Source organism: Periplaneta americana, chromosome 17, assembly GCF_040183065.1.
Source record: "Periplaneta americana isolate PAMFEO1 chromosome 17, P.americana_PAMFEO1_priV1, whole genome shotgun sequence".
Classification (NCBI taxonomy): domain Eukaryota; kingdom Metazoa; phylum Arthropoda; class Insecta; order Blattodea; family Blattidae; genus Periplaneta; species Periplaneta americana.
This window is the reverse complement of record NC_091133.1, coordinates 110,455,148-110,478,792: the sequence shown is the minus strand read 5'-3', so window position 1 is coordinate 110,478,792 and position 23,645 is coordinate 110,455,148. Positions and strand designations below refer to the sequence as shown.

At 35.2% G+C, this 23,645-nt stretch overlaps 1 protein-coding gene across 1 annotated transcript in view; it reads left to right on the top strand.

Moving 5' to 3' along the window:
• Nucleotides 1-23,645, top strand: part of LOC138693351 (matrix metalloproteinase-25-like) — a 42,215-nt gene that overhangs the window by 2,037 nt on the left and 16,533 nt on the right. The window contains exons 2-3 of the mRNA XM_069817268.1: nucleotides 11,175-11,327; nucleotides 14,372-14,484. Of these exons, the coding sequence (XP_069673369.1) occupies nucleotides 11,175-11,327; nucleotides 14,372-14,484 (266 nt within the window). The remainder of the gene's footprint in view (nucleotides 1-11,174; nucleotides 11,328-14,371; nucleotides 14,485-23,645) is intronic.

The window sequence follows — 23,645 nt, the reverse complement described above, 5'->3', positions numbered from 1 at the left end:
GTGAGGGCGGCAATGAACCTTCGGGTTCCTTAAAAGCCATTTGTAAGTAAGTAAGTAATAATAATAATAATAATAATAATAATAATAATAATAATAATAATAATAATAATAATATCATCTTCCTCTGCGCCCCAATTAGTAACTTTTGTGCCAATAAATCCACATTCCATTCTTGACAGAAGTGTTTTTTCTTCCGATAGGAAAAAGTTGCCTTAGCAGTACATTGCGTCATGCTGACCACAAGATCAAGGAGTCTAGCTGTTAATATTGGTTCACAATCCTCATACTTCCTTCAAGGTTGGCCATGATGGTAATAGTAATAGTAGTCTACAATTCCAAAGGTCTCGGGTTCGATCCCCGGCTAGGTCATGATGGAATTTGTGTTGAACAAACAGACGGTACAGAGGGATTTGTATGTATGTATTTATTCACACTACAAGTGGGTAAACAGCCGGTGCCAATGGTAACAAATTACTCTCATATCATTAGAGTTCACAGTAATATAATAATCGATTATGTAAACTTACTAAAATAACTATCCTATTCTATTTTCTTTTTACTACTTAAATTTGTTTATGTATTCCTCTTTTTTCCGCCCATCTATAATGTAATATACAACCCCCGAACTCGAGCGTTGCTCATACGGGGATGAATTCACTTAACTTAATTTTATGTTTGAATATTTGATATGTTCAGTTTTCTTTAATGTATTTGAGAGTTTTTGCACTCTATTATTTTGTTTTAATATAATTTCAATATTGATTTAAATACCTATTTCAGTATTGCTTGTCAAATATTGCGTAAATAAAATAAAATATATAGGCAGATAAATAAATATATAAATTAATAAAATAAAAAAATAAAGGAAGCATTATTGAAAGTTAACGCTAAATAATTAAAGTGAACCTAATTTGTCAACTTAATTAAGTACATAGCAACTTAGTAATTTTATGTCAACTTTATAATAATAACATACTATCTTAATTACACATCAAATAAATTAATTACCGATCAACTTAAATATTTACATATCATCCTTATTAATTACTCATAAACTCTATTAACTTCATATTAACTTAATTAATTACACATAAACTAAATTAATTACACATAAACTAAATTAATTACACTCCAATCTGAATTAATTACATATTAACTAAATTAATTACACATCAACTTAATTATGTACACATGAACTTAATTAATTCCATTCTCTTAATTACATTTCAACTTCATTACTTATACAGCAACATAATTAATTACACACCAACGACATTAATTACACATCAACTACATTAATTACACATCAACTGAATTAATTACACATTAAGTTAATTACACACTAACGTAATTACACATCCTAATTACCGGTACATATCAGGATTATTAATAACTTGCAAACTTAATGTCTTACATATCAACTTAATTAGCTAATTTACCACTACATGCAACTGAGTCCAACTTTTTATGGTTCTATTTGGGTGGGAGTGAAAATTTACCGTCTTCTGTTGTCTGTTGTCTAGTTTTGATTCTAAATTCATAATCACTCCTACCATAAAAAGGTGGCATTTCAATTCGTGATAATTATCTATCCATGCTATTTGATCATACATAATTATAAGCGCTATATAACGCGTAAACCTAGCTCGCCTTCGCAGTGGCGATTTCTCTTAAGGAGCACAGGAGCAGTGCACCACCTCTTCAAATAACACATGTTTTTAAAGTTATATCAATGAGCTGCAGTAGACTATGTGAGCGACATAATTCTTTATTATAATACTATTTAAAAATAACACTGCATGTGTACTGTTCTTGTTGACGCCTGGGACTTACGTTTACCGCTCGACACTTGCGGCACACTGCTCCATTCGAGCATGCGCAGTAGTACTGTTTCACTGGCAGACTTTGGAGCATGGTAAGGAGGCAATACAGTGTGCGTAGGAGGGCTTAGGAGCACTTTCAGATGTGTTCTCAAGCTCGTTCCATCATAAATGTTACAATGAATAGTGTGCAAAATCTTTTAAATGTGTAATTTTCTATAAGACCTTTACACGAAAAGTTCAAAATAAATAAGATGGGTTGAACTACTAACACATGAATTAAAATTATAAGTGACGAAGAACAGTAATAGAGAAGTGACTAGAAAATTCAACATTCGAACTTACGAAAAATGCAATATGCGGTTGCAATATAAAAGACGCTGTATTTTGTTTTCCTTGCATGTTGTTCGACGGCGAACATTTATTGACAAAAATAAGTACGTTTTATGAATTTTATTTATTTTTCTGTTTGAATTTAGGACTGTGCGTAGTAACTAAATAATTTTGATTATCGTTCTGCAGATATGATTGATTTGAATCACATGAATGAAAGAATTAAAAAGCACGATTCTTCAGCTGCACACATCAACAATAATGTTAAATTAGCAGTGTCGGTTCAAACAAACATACAGACACAATTGGATTCAATTGGATTGTTGCACTTCACAATGATAAAGTTACCAAGAACAGATATGTGCGTGCGGTTTTGTGGAGCTTTTGAGTTGGCTTTAAGAGGTCACGATGTCGGAAACTCATCTTTAAACGCTAGTATTTTTCTTGGCCTAATCAATTTCAGTTCTGAATTAGACGCACTTTTAAGGAACATTTGGAAAGAGGAACAGTGTTTAAGAGCACATCAAACACTGTACAGAACGAAGTCCTTCAAGCCATTTTGATGTATGCCAGATGAGATTTCAAAGAAATAAAGAATGCTGCTGACTTTTTAGCAGTTAAGGCTGATAAGACGACACACGTATCGAATGCTTGTGAACGTGTGAACTGTGTTATAAAACGCAATATAGCGAAAACAATACTATTTACGGTGTGCTGCAATAGAAATTGAACACTTTACTTTGCTATTACTGGACCTACATAGGAAAATGATTAACTCCAATTTCTTGACTAACAAAATTATATAAATCTATACCTACGTAACATATCTTAATAGGTATGTAGTAGTTAGTACCTATAATGATAATAATAATAATAATAATAATAATAATAATAATAATAATAATAATAATAATAATAATAATATGCTAATCATAATCATAATAAATATTTGTGCACCACCAGGATTATTTATCACCACACGCCACTGCGCCTTCGCCTAGTTTCTAAGTTGCCATTCTAATTCTTTAACAATTTCTTCGCCATGTTCACTTTCCTTTTAACGAATTTGACTGCCCTGTGCTGAATTATTCCACGTTTCCGTCTATAATTCCACCATCATATAGACTATGGATGGAAGACCAGCATGCTAGCATTTAAGTCATAGCTCTGCGTTGATTTTATGATGTAGTCTGGATATGGGACACTGCCTCTTTTGTCATGGAAAAGGACATCTTTCCTAAATGCTCTATAAAATGTAGAGTGAACCGTAAGTAATGCCATTAATTTCAGGGAGTTATTCTTTGAGATATTTCAAACAAAAAAGTTTAATACATATTTGCTCGTTTTTGCTTCCTTTTCGAGATAAAAATTGTTTCATACGTAATATCTCGTAGCGTATTTTGGGAAAGCCATTGATCGAATTCCCAATATGCTCAGAATTTAAGATATTAGTGTATTGTGTTAATAAATGATTGTTCTTTAAATGAGCAGAAATTTGATCCGAACAAATGTAACTTTTCGTTCTGCAAAGGAATTTTTCAATGTTACATTTGTTCAGATCAAATTGAAGCTCTGTGAGATCAATAACCATTCAAGTCCACTTCTGGCTATTTACTTTTTGCAAATTTGAAAATAAATTTTGATATTTCCACAAGTGTTACGACTTTAAAAGTTGGTATACTACTTTGTCCTGATCTCTAAAACAACCAGAAATATTAGTGCAAAAAATAATAATTAGGTAAGAAATAAAGAGAGTTCTTTTGCATTTTTATCGAAACTTGGACTTGTGCAAATGGACTTGAATGGTTATTGATCTCACTGCTTCAATTCCTCCACATTTAAAAGACAAAACTCAAATCCTTTCAATTATTTATTATCATAATACACTGCTCTCTTAAATTGATTAAGCATATTGGGAATTCAGTCAATGGCTTTTCAAAACATGTTATAAAATGTTTCCTATTATAAAACAATTTTATTTCGAAAAGGAAGCAAAAACGAGCAAAATTTTATTAAACTTTTTATTTTGAAATATCTCAAAGAATAACTCCCTGAAATTAATGACATTTCTTACGGTTTACTCTGTATATTTAATAAAATTTTCACATATTAATATCGTCCAATACACCTAAGAAATTAGAACTCATGATATCTCAATCACTTTTGGCTTCTTTATACAACACAAGCTGTTTTAGCGACTATTTTTTTGGTATTAGAATGCTAGAACTTGAATCACAAATCTTTCAGTGGCAACAATATTAACACGTGTTTTTAATCAATGGTAACACTTTTATTTGAAAGCTTCTCTTTTGTTTATTGCCGTTATTGTCAACATCTGCTTCGCAACCACCCACTACATGCGTTTCCAGAAACTAGAATAATTACTAGCATTCTACCACAGTTAATGACATGTCATATATGAAAACATGACAGGCAATTCTGTGTTCCACAGCAGTTTTTAAATTGCATTCCCTTAAGTTACATTCTCTCGGTGATTCATAATAAAATTATTACACTTAAGCCTAACAATTCCTCGTCGTCTTTGTTTTCTTTACACACCTATGAAATATTACACATAATTATTTGCATCACAGTTTTATTTTCCTTATGGACTACTAGGTTATATTAGTTCTACCAGGAGTGATTCATATCTGCAACGGACATTCGAACGAAATCATTAGTTATTTTCTAGAAAAATTAGAAAGTGTTACACAATTTCTTTTCAATGGCAACTAGCTTCCCTTCACTCCATACAAAAAGTACATCATTTATCCTATATCGTTTATATGACGTCATCCCGAAGAAGTGTAATGAAATTTTGAATTCCAACCAATCACAGTCATACATCGCGATAATTTTTGCATCTAGATTTATCACTATCAATTTATCGCATGGTCGTTCTTTTGTTTAGTCAGTGTCGCCAACTGTTTCCCCGTAAATCGATAAGTATGAATCCATTGTACTAAATAAAGTGCGAAATCCTACTTCCACATCTAAATCTTCATCTTCTAATTCCATGTTCATTGTATCTAAAGAAAATGACACTCCTTTACAACAATTGTTCATTTAATTAATGAAGCTATTAATCAGGTTATTTGTAATTATGTTATAAACTGTTTAAATTAAATTATTATTTCAGCAGATAATGAAAATGTATTTGTTATAATAAGAAGTGCAATACATGTAATCAATATTGTTAAAATCTGTATTTAGCTTTTCTCAATTGGCATTACTGAATAACATTCAATTTCTTTATTGCAGTGATCGTTATTCATCTGTTTCGACTTCACAATGTCTGAATAGGTTAAGTATTCATAAGTATACAATTATTAACATTTTATGAGCTTATTTGAGATATACAGGGTTAGTTAAAAGTCCCGCACCACCTAAATAACTCTTGAAGCATATGGTTCAGAGACATGAAACTTGGTATGTGAGGATAACCATATACTAAGAACTCAATAATGGTATTACCGAGTTTTTTCTACTTCCAGTTTAACGGGAAGTAACTCCAACTCTCTTATTTTAAATGGAACACAAATATATATATATATATGTATATATATATGTATATATATATATATATATATATTTTTATTTTTGAATAGTGCTCATTAAGAGCTTTTCAAAAAGTACCCACACTCGATATTTCTGTACAAATTCAGTGTTGCTAAGTCAAGAAAACAGAAAAGTGTATCGAATATTAAAATAATAAAATACTCCTTCCTTAACAAAAACAAAACAAAGCTAGCTAACCTTCTAAATTATGTGTTCAAATTGAGAGCCCTCAGCTGCTTTACAATGTGTCACTCGATCATAGAAACCATTTAAGGAATGATTTAACCAGGCTTTAGGAATATCTTGCACCACTTCCATTTTTATTTAGCAACACTGAATTTGTACAGAAGTATCAAGTGTGGGTAAAACAATTATTAAACCTACAGTAACTTTTGGAAGCGAAACCTGGACTCTACCTGAACGAGCAATAACCATCTTAAATACGTGGGAAAGGATAATTTTAAGAAAAGTTTATGGCCCTATTTATGATAAGGGAGAGTGGAGAATTAGGACCAATTCTGAACTACAAAAACTATATAAAGATTCAAGTATTGTCACTGATATAAAAATTAGACGGCTGGAGTGGCTGGGCCACATTATCAGAATGGACAATAATAATATTCCTAAAAGATTACTAGATGCCACGCTAAGTGGTAAAAGAAGAGCAGGAAGACCAAAACTACGATGGTTGGATGATGTTCAGAATGATCTAGTTAAAGCAGGAATTAAGAGATGGAGACGGAGAGCCCTAGAGAGGGAAGATTGGGCGGCAATTCTTAAGGAGGTCAAGGCTAAACTAAAAGGGCTGTATGACCACAGATGATGATGATGATCAAGTGTGGGTACTTTTTGAAAAGCTCTTAATGAGCTTTATTCAAAAATAAAAAAAAAAAAAACATATTGAGTGCTCCATTTAAAATAAGAGAGTTGGAGTTACTTCCGATTAAACCGGAAGTATAAAACACTCGGTAATACCATTATTGAGTTCTTAGCATATGGTTATCCTCACATACCAAGTTTCATATCACTGAACCGTATGCTTCAAAAGTTATTTAGGTGGTGCATTTATTATTTTAATATTCGATACACTTTTCTGTTTTCTTGACTTAAAAACACTGAATTTGTACAGAAGTATCAAGTGTGGGTACTTTTTGAAAAGCTCTTAATGAGCTTTATTCAAAAATAAAATATATATATATATATATATATATATATATATATATTGAGTGTTCCATTTAAAATAAGAGAGTTGGAGTTACTTCCGGTTAAACCGGAAGTAGAAAAAACTCGGTAATATCATTATTGAGTTCTTAGTATATGGTTATCCTCACATACCAAGTTTCATATCACTGAACCGTATGCTTCAAAAGTTATTTAGGTGGTGCATTTATTATTTTAATATTCGATACACTTTTCTGTTTTCTTGACTTAGCAACACTGAATTTGTACAGAAGTATGAAGTGTGGGTACTTTTTGAAAAGCTCTTAATGAGCTTTATTCAAAAATAAAAAAATATATATTGGGTGTTCCATTTATAAATAAGAGAGTTGGAGTTACTTACGGTTAAACCGGAAGTAGAAAAAACTCGGTAATACCATTATTGAGTTCTTAGTATATGGTTATCCCCACATACCAAGTTTCATGTCGCTGAACCACATGCTTCAAAAGTTATTTAGGTGGTGCGGAACTTTTAACTAACCCTGTATATATTAATTACATTTTTATTTTATTCGCGAAGTAATCTTAATAAATGTCACTCGAAGTCTGAGATTACTATAGATAATTTCAATTTAAGAAAAATAGTATAATGTTTACTTTGCCATAATCAGAATTGCCAAGGATTATCCGTGATACAGTTTAGGCGAGGAATAGTACGTACTAAGGGAGGTAAAATATCGGAAAGCTGTTATATTTCCAGCTTACACAACTTAATGAAATAGATTACAAAAGAAATTAAATATGACATAGTTCCAGTGTTCCTGATTCTGTATCAAGAGAATTCTGCCACACGTCCGTGTAGTATCAGATTAAAAAGAGAGGAGGAGAGATAAGTGCAATCGAGAGATAAAGGTTTACCGCAAATACCAGAGCGGAAACAATGCTTCACCAATGTCGTATTCTACGTAGCCTACGTTTCTTTCGGATGACAACAGAAGTGTGAACATGACAACTGTCAAAAATCGGAATCACATCTCATTATTATTATTATTATTATTATTATTATTATTATTATTATTATTATTATTATTATTATTATGTTAGGAGAAAATCCACAAACGATTAGAGAAAACACGGGAATTTTACTTGAAGCAAGTAAAGAGAAGTAAATTCAGATAGGACGAAGTATATGATTATGTCTCGTGACCAGAATATTATACGAAATGGAAATATAAAAATTGGAAATTTATCTTTTGAAGAGGTGGAAAAATTCAAATACCTGGGATGAACAGTAACAAATATAAATGATACTCGGGAGGAAATTACACATAGAATAAATATGGGAGATGCCTGTTATTATTCCGTTGAGAAGCTTTTACCATCCAGTCTGCTGTCAAAATATCTGAAAGTTAGAATTTATAAAACAGTTATATTACCGGTTGTTCTTTATGGTTGTGAAACTTGGACTCTCGCTCTGAGAGAGGAGCATAGATTAAGGGTGTTTGAGAATAAGGTGCTTAGGAAAATATTTGGGGTTAAGAGGGATGAAGTTACAGGAGAATGGAGAAAGTTACACAACACAGAACTGCACGCATTGTATTCTTCACCTGACATAATTAGGAACATTAAATCCAGACGCTTGAGATGGGTAGGGCATGTAGCAAGTATGGGCGAATCCAGAAATGCATATACAGTGTTAGTTGGGAGGTCGAAGGAAAAAAGTCCTTTGGGGAGGCCGAGGCGTAGATGGGAAGATAATATTAAAATGAATTTGAGGGAGGTGGGATATGATGATAGAGACTGGATTAATCTTGCTCACGATAGGGACCAATGGCGGGCTTATGTGAGAGCGGCAATGAACCTCCAGGTTCCTTCAAAGCCAGTAAGTAAGTATTATTATTATTATTATTATTATTATTATTATTATTATTATTATTACTATTATTATTACTCTTATTCTCCGCATATGATCCATTATATCTTAATGTCGTCTATCATCTGATTATCTTTCTCTGCCCCGAACTCTTCTCCCGTTCACCATCCTTCCAGCTTCAGAAGCCAGTTTCTTCTCAATCAGTGACCCAACCAATTCCTTTTCCTCTTCCTGATCAGTTTCAGCATCATTCTTTCTTCACCCACTCTTTCCAACACAGCTTCGTTTCTTATTCTGTCTGTACATTTCACACGCTCCATCCTTCTCCATATCCACATTTCAAATGCTTAATTATGTTTTAAAAATACATGACAGTTGTTATTATACAAAATACTGACAGAAAATAGCTATAATTACATTCTTCACGTAATATTCAAATAGATCGCAGTTGCTCGGTAACAATAGATGTGTGACTATACGGATGATGAAAGTATACTATATAATAGCATTAGCGTTGCGCATTACCGGTGCTATGTTCGGTTCAAGTTTGTCGAGTATGGTGAAGTTCGATATTCACCGATGTTCGTTCTGCAAGAGCAGGCCTATCGTGTTTTTCCACCACGTTACGCGTAGCTGTCCTCCACTCCCATCCATTCATGTTTCAACTGCTTAAGGAATTTAGCACAGATCTTGCGATAAGTTTTTCATATGAAATAAGACGACGTTCGTAATGTCTGGTTGCCACTCTCATGTTCGAACATTGCAGGGCACTATTTTAAACCGCTTAAGGATTCGAGCACATATCTTGCTATTAGTTTTTCATATGGAATAAGACGAAGTTTGTAATGTCTTGGTTTCCTCTCTCATGTTTGAACACTGCACAATACTAATCGGCACTATGAACATTCATTCATTCATTCATTCATTCATTCATTTAGTGTCCTGCCCAAGGGCAGGTCTCTCATTACAAACCCAGCTTTCTCCAGTTTTTCTATTTTCTGCCTTCCTCTTTGTTTCCTTATATGATCCATATATCTCAATGTCGTCTATCATCTGATATCTTCTTCTACCCCGAACTCTTCTCCCGTTCACCATTTCTTCCAGTGAATCCTTCAGTAGACACTTTCTTCTCAGCCATCAATCCAACCAGTTCCTTTTCCTCTTCTTGATTAATTGCAGCATCATCCTTTCTTCCCCCACTCTTTCCAACAAAATTTCATTTCTTATTCTGTCTGTCCACTTCACACGTTCCATTCTTTTCCATATCCACATTTAAAATGCTTCTATTCGCTTCTCTTCACTTCGTCGTAATGTCCATGTTTCTGCCCCATACAATGCCACACTCCATACAAAGCACTTCACTAGTCTCTTCCTTAGTTCTCTTTCCAGAGGTCCGCAGAAAGTGCTCTTTTTTCTATTAAAAGCTTCCTTGGCCATTGCCATCCTCCTTTTGACTTCCTGGCAGCACCTCATGTTACTGTTTATAGTACATCCCAAATATTTGAAGCTGTCCACTTGCTCTACTGCCTCATTTGGAATTCGCAAGTTTATCTTGTGTATTTTTCTTCCTGTGACCATGATATTCGTCTTATTTGCATTTATCTTCATCCCATACTGCTAACAGCTGTCATTTAGCTCCAGTAGCATATCCTTTAGTATCATTTCCTCTTATGTTAACAACGCCATATTATCAGCAAATCTTATGCAGTTTATTCTTCTTCCTCCTGCTATCACTCCTCCTATGTTCTATCTATAGGTAATCTAAGAAAAAAAATTATCCCTCTGGTGTCCTATTTCAATAGCGTACACGGTTTTCGGTAAATTTAATTTTAAAAATCTCTAAATTCAAGCCATTGCACGATGCGAGCAAATGGCAACGTCTTGGCAGAGAGCAGCTCACCTACCGAGACACACCGATTTCGTTGACCTCTTACATCTATATCACGAGTAGAGCGTGTTAGCGGCGATGTTGCCGGAAACTTCAAACTTATTTTTAATCTTTGTTTCTATTACATTTAATATATATTTCTGTAATTTCCTGATTGTAATAAATGTATATTTTAAATGTAAAAATAAAATAAAAATAAAATTCATAGTAAGTGAAAAAATTATAATTAACCGTGCATTTAATCACGAAACCCACTGAAATACGGTGCTATAGAACGTGATGCTGATATGTTTGTTTCTCTTCGCGCTAAAAAAATGAGATAGAGTTGAAGACGATATTATAACGTACCACTTCGAGCAGCAATGATGACGATGGTGGTAACGTTGATGGTGGAGATGACGATGATACAATGGTGCTGGTGGTGATAATGATGATGAACTCTTTTAGAATTTGAGTCACGAAAAAAGAATATTCGTGTCATTTGAATATTCTGCTATTAAGTAATAATGAGTACCGGTAATTAAAATGGATAATTTATTTCCAGATAAAATTCATGCGTCAGTTTGGATACCTGGAACAAGGTCCTGCTGATTCAGAGGCTCTCTACAGTGAAGCCGCTATAGTAGACGCCATCAAAACCGTTCAAAAATTTGGTGATATTCCACAAACAGGAAAATTGGACAATGCAACACTTGAGGTAAGATATGGATTAAACATTTTATTTCAGGAAGAACATTAACAAATCCCACAGGGACTCTGTGTGTGGTCCTTGTGTCTGTTCTAACCGGTAGCATTGCGTCATTCTAACCACACGTCCAAGGAGTTGCGCTATTCATGAATATCTCTGGTGGTTCATAATGCTCACAAGAATGAGGACGGAACAGGCAGAAGGACCGAATCATTGAAAATATATCAAAAGTTCATGCATTAAATTTGATCGATGGTAGAAAAGGCCAAAATAAAACATTTTTTTTTTTTGCCAGGTAATTTAGGATCTGCGTCACATAAGGCACGTCAATCTTGATACAGCTGTTGCCTGTCCACCCTATGTACCATCCCTTACTGTACAACAGTAAGGGATGGTGCTCAAAGTGGGCACCATTGAACTCTGAACACCAACCTGTCGGACTATCTCAAAGATCCCAATGATAGTACGTATCGAGTCCGCTGAGGACAAAATTCTGTTTCTAGGTCCTCCTCATCATCTATAGAAGTGACGTACTCTAAAATACCCGTGTGACCACATAAGAAGTCCAGGCAGGAGGTCAGGAGATCTTGGTGGCCAAACATGTCCGCTAAGGTCAATCCACCTGTCTGGAAATACATTCTCCAGGAATGTACTAATATTATGTGTGAAATAATGGGTGGCCATCATGCTGTAACTACATACGTTGCCTTACCATCAAGGGAGGGAGTGTTTCTTGGAGGAGGTGGAAGTAGGTTTCGCCGTTGAGACGGACTGGAAGTAAGATGGAACCAACCAGTGTACCAACCGAATAAATAGCAATCTTCAGTCTAACACCGTCTAGCGTGCTAACGGCGCAACGTCGACCCTAAGTTCTCTGACAAAAAATGTTTTTTTCCCTCTTCTACTACGCCTATCTATTAAATTTAAGACATGAATTTCTGGAACACCCAGTATAGAAAAATGAAAAAGATGATGATCCTTAACATTTCTTAATAATCTTAGAAATCTTCATTCTTGGATACACCTTTCTAACACTTCACTGATGAACGTTATTGATCAAGTAATAACTACTTCACTGTGTTAGTATTATGAATTTTGATGGTGAATTACTTGGTTGACTAGTTTCGACGTGGTTTTGCGTCATCCTCTAAATCCTAGTGAGTTCCAGCGCTATCTTCTGGTTTCCTGTTATAGTGGAGTCTGTTCACGATTGTGTCGAAAATGATGTGTGTTTGAAATTCAGCTGAATGTTCAGGATGTGTTGTGTGTGTGTTTTTATGTATTTGTAAAGTTCATATTGTTCTAGAGTGTCAAGTTTCTGTTTTTTTTTCGCTGGATGTGTAGTATTTTCATGTCAGTGTCTATGTTGCTGTAGTTGTGATTGGAGTTTGTGATGTGTTCTGCGTCTGTTGAATTGTTGTGTCGCTTGTTTATGTCTGTGATCTGTTAATTGTAACGTGTTTGAAATGATCTTTCAGTCTGTCTAGACTGTCTGTGCAATGGCTTCTACATTGGACAATGCTAAAATGTGTAACGCATTATGTACTGAAAACTCTGACTTTAAAATTGTATATATATTTTATAACCTTGGTTTAGCTTATGCTGAAATATTAATAATAAAATTTTCTTCACAATTTTAATTGAAAGACATATGGTATGGATTTTAATTGTAATTATAAAAACATATAATTATCTTAAAATATGTAGTATTGTGCGAAATATGTAAAACTATGTAGTACTAAAATTAAATGTAGTAGTCTTATGACCGGCTTCTTCAACTTTGTTAAATTATAACAGTGTGTTATTCCATTTTAACTGTAAACTTAACAGTTGAAGCATTTCTTCAACTACTGTTAGTACTAACAGGCTGTTAAAACCCATGTTAATTTAACTGACCAACTTCATGCTGTTAAATCATTTAACTCTCTGTTAGCATAGAAGTATTCAATATGGTTGAACTTCTATATCTTGGTTATTTAGAAAATGATATCCATGAATACATAAACAGAGCGGATGATTTCAGTGATTTGACAGAATAGATGTTTATACGAAGGTATAGGCTGTTTTCTGCCAAACCTCACTTTTTGCTTTCAACGTAGATCCGTTTGTTTGTTTATTCTCAATAACTGGATTATACTTCCAGCAGAAGGCTTCTCTCGAACGAAGAGAAATTAGTCCCACGATTTCTTTTTGTTCCAGTGTTTTCCATTTCACAACATTAATACCAATACGCCGCTTCACGCTAGTGTTACAGACGAGGAAAGAAGCATAAATTAAACCTGAGAGGATAGAAAGATTTTATCCTTTCTGAATCAAACAACGGAAACAAGCGAGAATCGCAATTGTCAGAGTTCAGAAAACAGAATTGAGTCTACACTTGGTTATAGGTTATGGTTAAACTCTAGAATCTCTGGTCCTAACATAGAGTTAACAAACAAAATGTTAAAATGTGAAATGTAAAGTTGAAGAAACGCAATATTTTTAACAGCAATTTATACTTTTAACATATAGTTAATTAACGCTATGTTAGGTGCATTTTAACAAAGGTTAAAGAAACCGGACCTTAGTAGTCTAATTCGTCGACATTTTGAGTTTTCAGAGAGATTCACAGCAAGGAAAAAATATTATGTAATTACACAAAAATCCTGACTCTACTCATCAGATATTCTCTGTTTTCCACATGAACGCTTCCTTTTGACGCTTCCAGTGGCAAGAAATTTGCTGTACCATGATTTCATAGCGTTTTTATTGGTGCACTCTAAAGTTTCGTTGCATTAATATGACTTATTTTAACTCAGCAAACTTTACAACGATTTGCGCATTTTTTGCGGTGACGCCATTTTAACTTCAACAATGAATGAAATTTCCTGGAGAAAAGAAATAATTTACAGCTTCTGATCAAAGTTGGACAGTTGTAACACTCACATCAGATTGGCACAAGGTCTCTATTTTATTTTATAGCCAATTAAAATGTGAACACGGTGTATTTACTTTGATATCCAATGCTGAAGGTCGATATTACAATAAAGCTCGCTTTTTCCTATCTCTTTAAGCTAATGGTGGCCAAACGGTGTGGAGTTCCTGATGTAGTACGTCACAAGGGCAATCGACAAAAGAGATTCGTTGTGGGAGCTGAAGGGTGGAGGAAACGACATATCACATACTTGTAAGTTCACACACTATGATAACTAGGGCCAGGAAGTCCATGCATTTCATATATTTTTCCATTGCTTGTAATTAATTGCTTATTAAATTATCTTTACGAATCATCAACATTTAAGCTTATCTAATCAAATTGTATGTTGCATATATTTGTATATTTTTCCTTTTTCATAAATGCATAATATTTCATGATATTTATATTATTGTGGCATATTTTCGCGTTTACGCTCATTAAAGCTGATTTTATGTTGCATAAAAATGCATAGTTTGGATTTCTAAAATAAAAACATAATTATTCTATTTTTGAAAACTGGTATTGAGTGAAATTATTATAATTATTTTTACCAGAAAAGTATTGAAGGTTTCACAGCATACCTAGCGAATGTCACGGCACAGTATTTTTTTTAGTGATATCAGGAAATATAGAATTTTATTAGTGCATATTTATTGTCATATTTTAAGGTTTTTAAAGGCATACTTGCATGCATATTTCGTAGGTTTTTAGGACATGAACTTCCTGGCTCTAATGGTGATTGTAATGAAATTGAGGATTGTGGCAAGATTGCTTTTCGCTTAATTATCCCTGGGTTGCAATTGCTAATACCAAGTGTGTGTGTGTGTGTGTGTGTGTGTGTGTGTACATGGTGTGCTGATGTGTGTACTGTACATACAGTGTAGTTAACGTAATTATAGTTGAAAAAAATGTGGACTACGACTCTGAAACAAAATGGATATCCTGAACTAGCACCAACAGATAGCGCACGTGTACTTTGAGGGATGCGCTTTGCATGTGCATTTGTTTTCTGGTATATGAACACTGAGAATTTACGTAGTGTATTAGTGCATTAAATACTCTTAAAAATAACTCAAAATGCCCAATTTTGTTGTATTCCCATTCGTGAAAACCAGGGAAAGTCTTTTGTCTTCATTCAGGTCCCGAAATATTTTGATTACATGCTTTAAACCTTAAAAAAATTTAAATAATTAAATTGCGTTATTAAATAAAAATAACTACTTACTGCTAGCTACAGTTTAATTTTGAAAGAGAGGAAAACATTAATACAATCATGTGCAACCTCGACAGCAAGCTATGTTAGCTTAGATTACATTCAGTACTTCTAGGAGTCTCCGAAGTTTATGCCTGCAGTAAACTCTCGATTAACTGGGATGTTTATTATCCAGGACGATCCGTAGTGGAACCCATTTCGTGAATAATGTTTTTAACGTGCTGTAGACTAATTATATTAAAACCGTGTTTTTACTTCAAATTTTCAAAACCATCCTACATACTATTCAAAACTGCATGTCCTTAACCTACAAAACTCATGAATAATCGTGATACTACTATGATCATATTATATCATCTTATCAAACATTGCATTTGATCTTTCTGCAACTAGAAAAACAATACGAGGAATTCAATCTCGATAGTTCCTTTCCTATAAAAAGAAAAACACATTGGTGGCTGCATATCCTGTTTTTAGCGTGTGGTACTTACAATACTAATGATTAAAGAGGTAAACGTTCCTATTTTTATTTATTTATTTTATTCGTACACCTCGTTCTCAAAGTTCTCGTTCAGGTTCATGAACATTCAATTTACTCGTACCTATATTCTGCATACTGCAGATTTCCTCATCCATCTCTTAAGGGGAATCACTCAGTATTATAAAAGTTTACGCTATTATTTACGGTAGATTAAATTAAATTAAATTAAATTTTGAGGTAAGAAAATACTGAATTATACAGGGACATCACTTTATTTTTACCAACATTTTTAACATTAACCTGGCTATACTTGGAAACACTATTACCCCCCTTCCATTACAGGAGTTTGGAGTTGCTAGTGCAATATGCAAACAAATCATTTTACTAGCTACAGGAGGAGAGAAAAGTAGTGTATCCATTTATGTTACAGGGAAATACAGTATTATGATTTTCAGTTTGATCATTACTTTTACGGTATTTTATCAAAAAACAGTAGAATAGCAACAATTTTGTTTCATAAACTCAACTCTTCAGGCGGTTATATTCATTATGTAATGTCTACTTTTTTCAGCATATTACTAACCTAATTTATTCTTGAGAATTTTGTGAGCACTTACGTAAGAAACTCAAATTTCTACAGCTAACTTCTTGACTGACTTATTAGGACTTCCCTGCATCCTTTCTCTAGTATCTTCTACAGCATCTTCTGTCACCTTTGTTGGCCATCTTACACTTTTCTTTCTTTCTGTACACTCTGTTGCTCTAAATTTATCTACCAGATTAATGACATTTCTACGAAAATATTCCGTAATGGTATAATCAGGAAATTGTGAAAAAAAACTGTTGTTCACATTCGGTTATAGCCTATTGTAATATTCCAGTTTCCATCATCGTCCTTCATACTTACAAACAGTAAAACAAAACTCTTGTTTAAATAATGCTGTTAAGTACCGTACCATATTATAGGGTACCGTACTTTCGGTAACTCTAATCTTCACTTGTACTCAATTCACACAGATAAATTCAGTTATGCTACACGCCATACCTGTGTGAATATAAACTTCAATAATATAAGCTCTTTCTTCTATAGAAAACGCAACATATTTCTGAAACACACTGTACTCTGTAGTACTTCACTGCTAGCAACAGCGGCCGTAAGTTTGTGTGACTGACCTTAGCAAGGAGATTAGTGAAAGGGGTGGGGGCCAAGTACATTTAGAAACGCAGGTACAATAAAAATTGAAGTAAAAATAAAATGATGTCCCTGTATTAAGGTTATACAAAATAATTGTAAATATAATTTTGACACGCACAGAAAACCAGCAAGCGGGAGAACGTAATCAACTGTAGCATATGACACAATACAGCCCTACAACATGTTGCGCCGCATGGAACGCTCCTGCCATCTAACGGTAAAACTTCGCATAAGATATCCTTATTCGAATCTTAAGAAACAAAATGGTAATTGAGTTCACTACAGAGTGTGTAGCTCGGCTTTCGGTCGGGAACGCACGCATCAGACATGCTTACGTTCATAGATCGATGACCCAAATATAAGCCGCGTCTTAACTTATGTTTTATTTAACGGCAGTTAATTAAAATTAACTTGTACCAACCAGGATTTGAACCCGGGCCTGCTCATTTCACGGTCAGACATGCTAACCGTTACTCCACAGACATGGACGGCTTGGACTTATCTGCATACTTGTAATGTAAGGAACACCACTTTTAATACGACTTCTAAGCTACCGGCGTAGGTCAGTCGGCAGAGACGCTTGCCTGCTGTTCCGAAGTTGCGCTCGAGCGTGGGTTCTTTTTTTTTAGTAGGTTATTTTACGACGCTTTATCAACATCTTAGGTTATTTAGCGTCTGAATGAGATGAAGGTGATAATGCCAGTGAAATAAGTCCGGGGTCCAGCACCGAAAGTTACCCAGCATTTGCTCATATTGGGTTGAGGGAAAACCCCGGAAAAAACGTCAATCAGGTAACTTGCCCCGACCGGGAATCGAACCCGGGCCACCTGGTTTCACGGCCAGACGCGCTGGCCGTTACTCCATAGATGTGGACTGGGTGTGGGTTCGATTCCCCCTTGAGCCGATTACCTGGTTGGGTTTTTTCCGAGGTTTTCCCCAACATTAAGGCAAATATAAGGTAGCCTATGGTGAATCCTCGGCCTCATCTCGCCAAATACGATCTCGGTATCACCAATCCCATCGACGCCTTTTAGCTGATACAGCATCACAAAAAAAAAACTCGACTTCCAAAAGGCAACGGTTTACAACGTGTGACCACCACTTGCAAGTGCAGAATAGTTGCAGTTACTCAGAAATTCACAAATGAACGTGAATGTCGGAAAGAAGAGACTCCGTGCATACCCTGCCTTGTGTCTTGCGCCACGAGTTTCCAAGAAGGAGGTCTTTACTTAGAAGGTTCAAAGACCACACTTCTGGACTTGCAGTATCATTACATCCGGTTGATGGATGAAATAGCAGTTACCTCTTTGTAGTATCATCTTCTTTCTTTCTTTCTTTTTCTTAAAATTTCTTCCCATAATTACTCACATGAATCGGCGTGACGCAATTCGATGGCACCGGCCGGACTTCTTGGATTACGAACGCGAATAGACTACCAGCTCGTTTGTACCCTTAGCACACAGGAATGTCTAAATATTCTTACAAGGCAAAATACAGGGTGATCCGTTTGGGATGACATAGAATAATAGCGCTGAAACATGATGACAGTTACTTTTATTTTTCAGCAATCTCGAGACGGGTAAACCCCAAGGCCAATCCATCGCTGTGGAGTAACGGTTAGCGCGTCTGACCGTGAAATTTGCGGGCCAGGGTTCAAATCCTGGTTGGGGTTTTTTTCTCAACTAATTGAAGCAGAATAGCTGGGAAACTTTCGGCGTTGGACCTCGGACTCATTTCGCCATCATTAATTCACATATCATCATGCATACAGTCATAGCCCGGGTTAAGTTCATGGTGCGGCGTGCTATCCTTGTACAGTACGGCTATCCAGTCATTCACAGAATAAGAGTGGTAAGGCACAATAAGCCTCAGGCTGCAGTGTAAGCCTTCGGGATCCCTCCTCCGTACAAGAGAGGAAAAACCGCACGGTCATAGTGCGGCCGGAAGGAGATCAATGGAGAAAATCCGTGACCCCATTGAGAATCGAACACGCGACGTTACTGTCAGTCTCCCTTACTACTACTACTACTACTACTACTACTACTACTACTACTACTACTACTACTAATAATAATAATAATAATAATAATAATAATAATAATAATAATAATAATAATAATAATAATAATGTTTGTGAAAGGAAATAAATTTAAACAGTAGCTTGCAGAATGTTAAGAAACAGTTACATAGATAATTTAGTATACATTGTGAATTGTATAAAAAGAAATTTAATACATTTTCAATTACAGTCCCTTCGCTCTAAGTTCCGGCAGCCAATCACGTTGCAGGTCGGCTACATTTAAACGTGTGCGTCTTGTGATTCGCTGATGAAGATTTAAAGCATTACCTAAGGCTGAATAAATACTTAATATATAATCGCCCGCCATTTTGGCTCTTTCGTTGGGGTTCACAGAAAGCACACCAGGACGTTATTTTCCTGAATTTAAATACTATTATAGTCAAAATCATGCCATGGTATGAAAGAAAAATTTCACAACCTCGAGCGGGAATCGAACCTGAGACTTCCTGTTCTCCGGTCAGGCGCTCTACCACTGAGCTATCGAGTTCATCTCACGCCAAAGGCTTGGAATTATCTTTTCATACTGGCGACTCTGTTATAGAGTACTGTCCATAGCGTCTGATCTAGTCAGCACTGCTTATGGCTGGAAAGAAACTTTACAAATGTAATCTTCATCTTACGATGTTTCATTAATATGTCACATCAACGGACGTGTATACGTCACCATAACATCGTAAGATGAAGATTACGTTATTTTCCGCTCAATTATTTGCTGAATTACAGTGCGTTTGATTTATTATCATAGGAGCTACGACATGATAATGTTTAACGGTGTGGCAAATAGATCCCTCGTCTGGAGCTCGGCAACGGAAGAACAAAAATGGCGAACGATACTACCTACGTAGACTTTATAGAGCCTTCACTTCCTAAGACGTAAGCAAAGAGAAGGAGTCACGCCGGGAATAACAGCGTCGCGACTATATATACAATTAAAGTGATAGTTAAAGGAATACAATTTCTCGCTACAAGATTTATCGATAGGATTTTATAAAATTATTTTTTCTGCCACTTTTTCTAAATAGAAGGTTTTATATTTTAAATTCCAGGTACTGACACAAACGATGTAACCATTGTTAAATTTTTTTGAGTTTCATATAGCTGTTTCCTACATATTTCAAGGAACTGTTGGGTATTTTGTTTCATTCTCTCGAAAAACCGAGCAGTCATCACCATCGGCAACATAGCTTTGTTCTGAGCCACAAGTAGGCAATAACCGCAAAATTATTAGTAAGTTGTTAATAATGTTGTCAAACAAGTAGAAAAAAGTAATTCGCACTTCGTAAAACCTCATCCCCACTCGTGAGGTAGTTTTCTAAGTTCATTAGACCAATATAACAACTGTATGAGGAAAGTTTCTTCTTTCGTCGAAAGTGAAACAAAGAAAGAAAACAATAAAGGGAGAGCAGTTTCCTGAAATGCACAAATCCGGTGGCGCCAAACCAATTAGTCACCATCACTGCGAACTGCAGGATAACTACAAGCAGAGGCAAGAGTTTACGTTGTTAGCGAACCATGAGAACTTGTGTAAATGTTGTTTTTTTGTTGTTTAATCAACTGTTCGAAGACAGGTTTGAACCTCGTGTCATAAGTAACACCAATAAGGCATCACTCATGAGGCAACTAAGCAAGGAGATAATGTGGTAGGGTGGCCATTTCCTTTCCCCCTCCAATGCATACATCGCCTATTAACTACATATTTCACTAATCAGACTTCAGATGCATACAAACAATTTGTTCTTTCTCTGACACATATCGTCAAGTGAGATGTACTGCCTGATAATACATATAGCCTACGTAACAGCCAGAACCTCAATCAGAGGTATTGTGTAAATTAACATAGGTAATTTATTTTAAATATACTCGTAGCATATTATGAAATCGTTTATTTTATCGCGCACTTTTTAGAATCTAAAGGCTGGTTCACAATAAACCGGAAACAAGAATCGGAACGAAAACGAAAACGGTAAAATTGTTAAAATGTGTACATTTAAATGTGAGCATTCACAATTAACGGAAAGCTTGCCGGAGCCCAGGATCGGGAACGGAGAGTTGGCCAAGTTTCAACTTTGGCGTTCACGTTTCCGATCATAGCCCACTAGATTCATTCTATTTCCATCTAAAAGCTATTTTGTCGACGTATATTTTGTAGCAAGAAGACCGTGACATAACCTATGCATTATTTTGTTCTATGCTGTGCATCATGGAGCAAGTTTTATTTGATGAGATTCTAATATTGAGTGTTGAGGAAAATCCTCACGTTTACGATAAGCGGCGCGCCTCGAATAAAGATGAGAAAATGAAGGAGAATACGTGGCTTTCAATAGCTGCATCTTTGAACACCGATCGTAAGTGAATCATATTTGATTACTGTATTGGTTGTATTACACACTACATATTCATGCTTCAATTCAATAACTGCTGTTGTGTTCATTTTTGTTCTATTACAAATGTTTCTTCTCTAATTATTTTACGTTATGGTAGACTTAAAATAGGTTGCGATAATAAAGATGCATGGGCATATTTATAGTACCGTACCTAATAAAATGTTTCAGTTGAAATTTCGAAGTTTGTTAACCTGGGTTTATGTTGGCTGCCTTGTACTCATGAGAGAACGCCACTGGTCAATTATACACAAATAACATCAGAATGCGTAATATCGACTTTACATATCGTTATTGACATGCACAGTCGTCTACGTTCTCGGTTTATTGTGAATCAAAATTTTTCATATTCACGTCCTCTGCTTCTCGTTTTCATTCTGGTTCTCGTTCCCGGTTTATTGTGAACCAGCCTTAACTTTTTTTTACGAAAGAGCCGTGTAATTTTAGCGATGAAAGAGAAACTAGCAAAATGTTTTCTTTCATTTTTATGTATATAGGAAGTATGTAAAAATATCACTAATCTCAAATATAATCCGAAAACAATAGATTTCTAACGCATTTACTAGCTGGTTTTCGCTGTTTTATTGTGTCCTGCATTGCCACCATTAGCTGGAGCTGACATTCATGAGTCAACTCATCACCATTCAACAACTAATGGCCTTCGTCCAGAGTTCATAGATAATATCACCAGAGTTATCTTGTCGGTAATTCGCGAGCACGTAACACCAGTGAATCAACTAGAACTCTTGTGATATTTGAATAAGATTATTTCGCGAATAATAATGAATGAATAATTGAAAGGTTCAGAACTATAGTGCGCCAAGCGCCATTTACTAAAACCGTAGAAAACAAGAGTTAAAATGAAGGTATTACCACAATTCTATGGAAACATATAGCAAGTAATATAAAGTATACACATTAAAACTAAATGATATGTCAATCTTCATTAAACTATGGTATTCACTTAACTTTAACTCTTGCTTTTTCCGTTTTTAATAAATGGCTCTTGGCCCACTAAGGCTCTGAACCCTTCAATTAACAAAAAGGAAGATAACATAACTACATTACCATTAAATACGATACTTAAGGTGTTAACTTAATATTTTTCAATGATCGGCATGACCTTGGCCTCCTGTAATATGAAATTCATGGTTAAACATTAATTTGACAACAGCTATAGAAATTGTGATTGGCGAAACAGTAAAATTAAATAAAAATAAATGTTATAACACTTTATTTTGGAATGGGTAGGCCTGCCTTCATTTAGTGAATTACAGAGAAGATGGGAACTCTCGTTATATTTAAATAAGACTTTCGCGAATATATTAATAAATAATATATAACGTACAGTACCAACTGCTGGATAGAAGAAGAAGAAGAAGAAGAAGAAGAAGAAGAAGAAGAAGAAGAAGAAGAAGAAGAAGAAGAGGAGGAGGAAGAAGAAGAGGTAGACCAAGGCCATAGTGGAAGAAAGGAGTGGAAGGAAAGGTTGATGAACGAGAGGAATTTGAGGCCTGGAGATGTTCAAGACGTTCTTCTCTGGCGATGAAGAGTGGGATGCGGCTGGAGCCGTAGGACCCCGCACGTGATGATGATGATGATGATGATGATGATGATGATGATGATGATATAACGCACAAAAACGGATTACGGTATATTATAAATTAAGGTTTTAATACTTACATTTGCTAGCACGGCCATCACGCAATATCACGACCCATTGTATTGTTAAGGAAACAATGAAAATATTTTACATCTGAACTTGGGGTGCAAAGCCCCCGGCGAAGCTCAGTCGGCTGAGGCGCTTGCTTGCTAATCCGAAGTTGCGCTCGGGCATGGGTTCGATTCCCGCTTGGCCTGGGTAAAAGCATAAATAACCGAGGTTTTCCCAACCGTAAGGCAAATGTCAGGTAATCTATGACGAATCCTCGGCCTCATCTCGCCAAATACGATCTCGCTATCACAAATCCCATCGACACTAAATAACGTATTAGTTGATCAGCTTCGTTAAATAATCAATT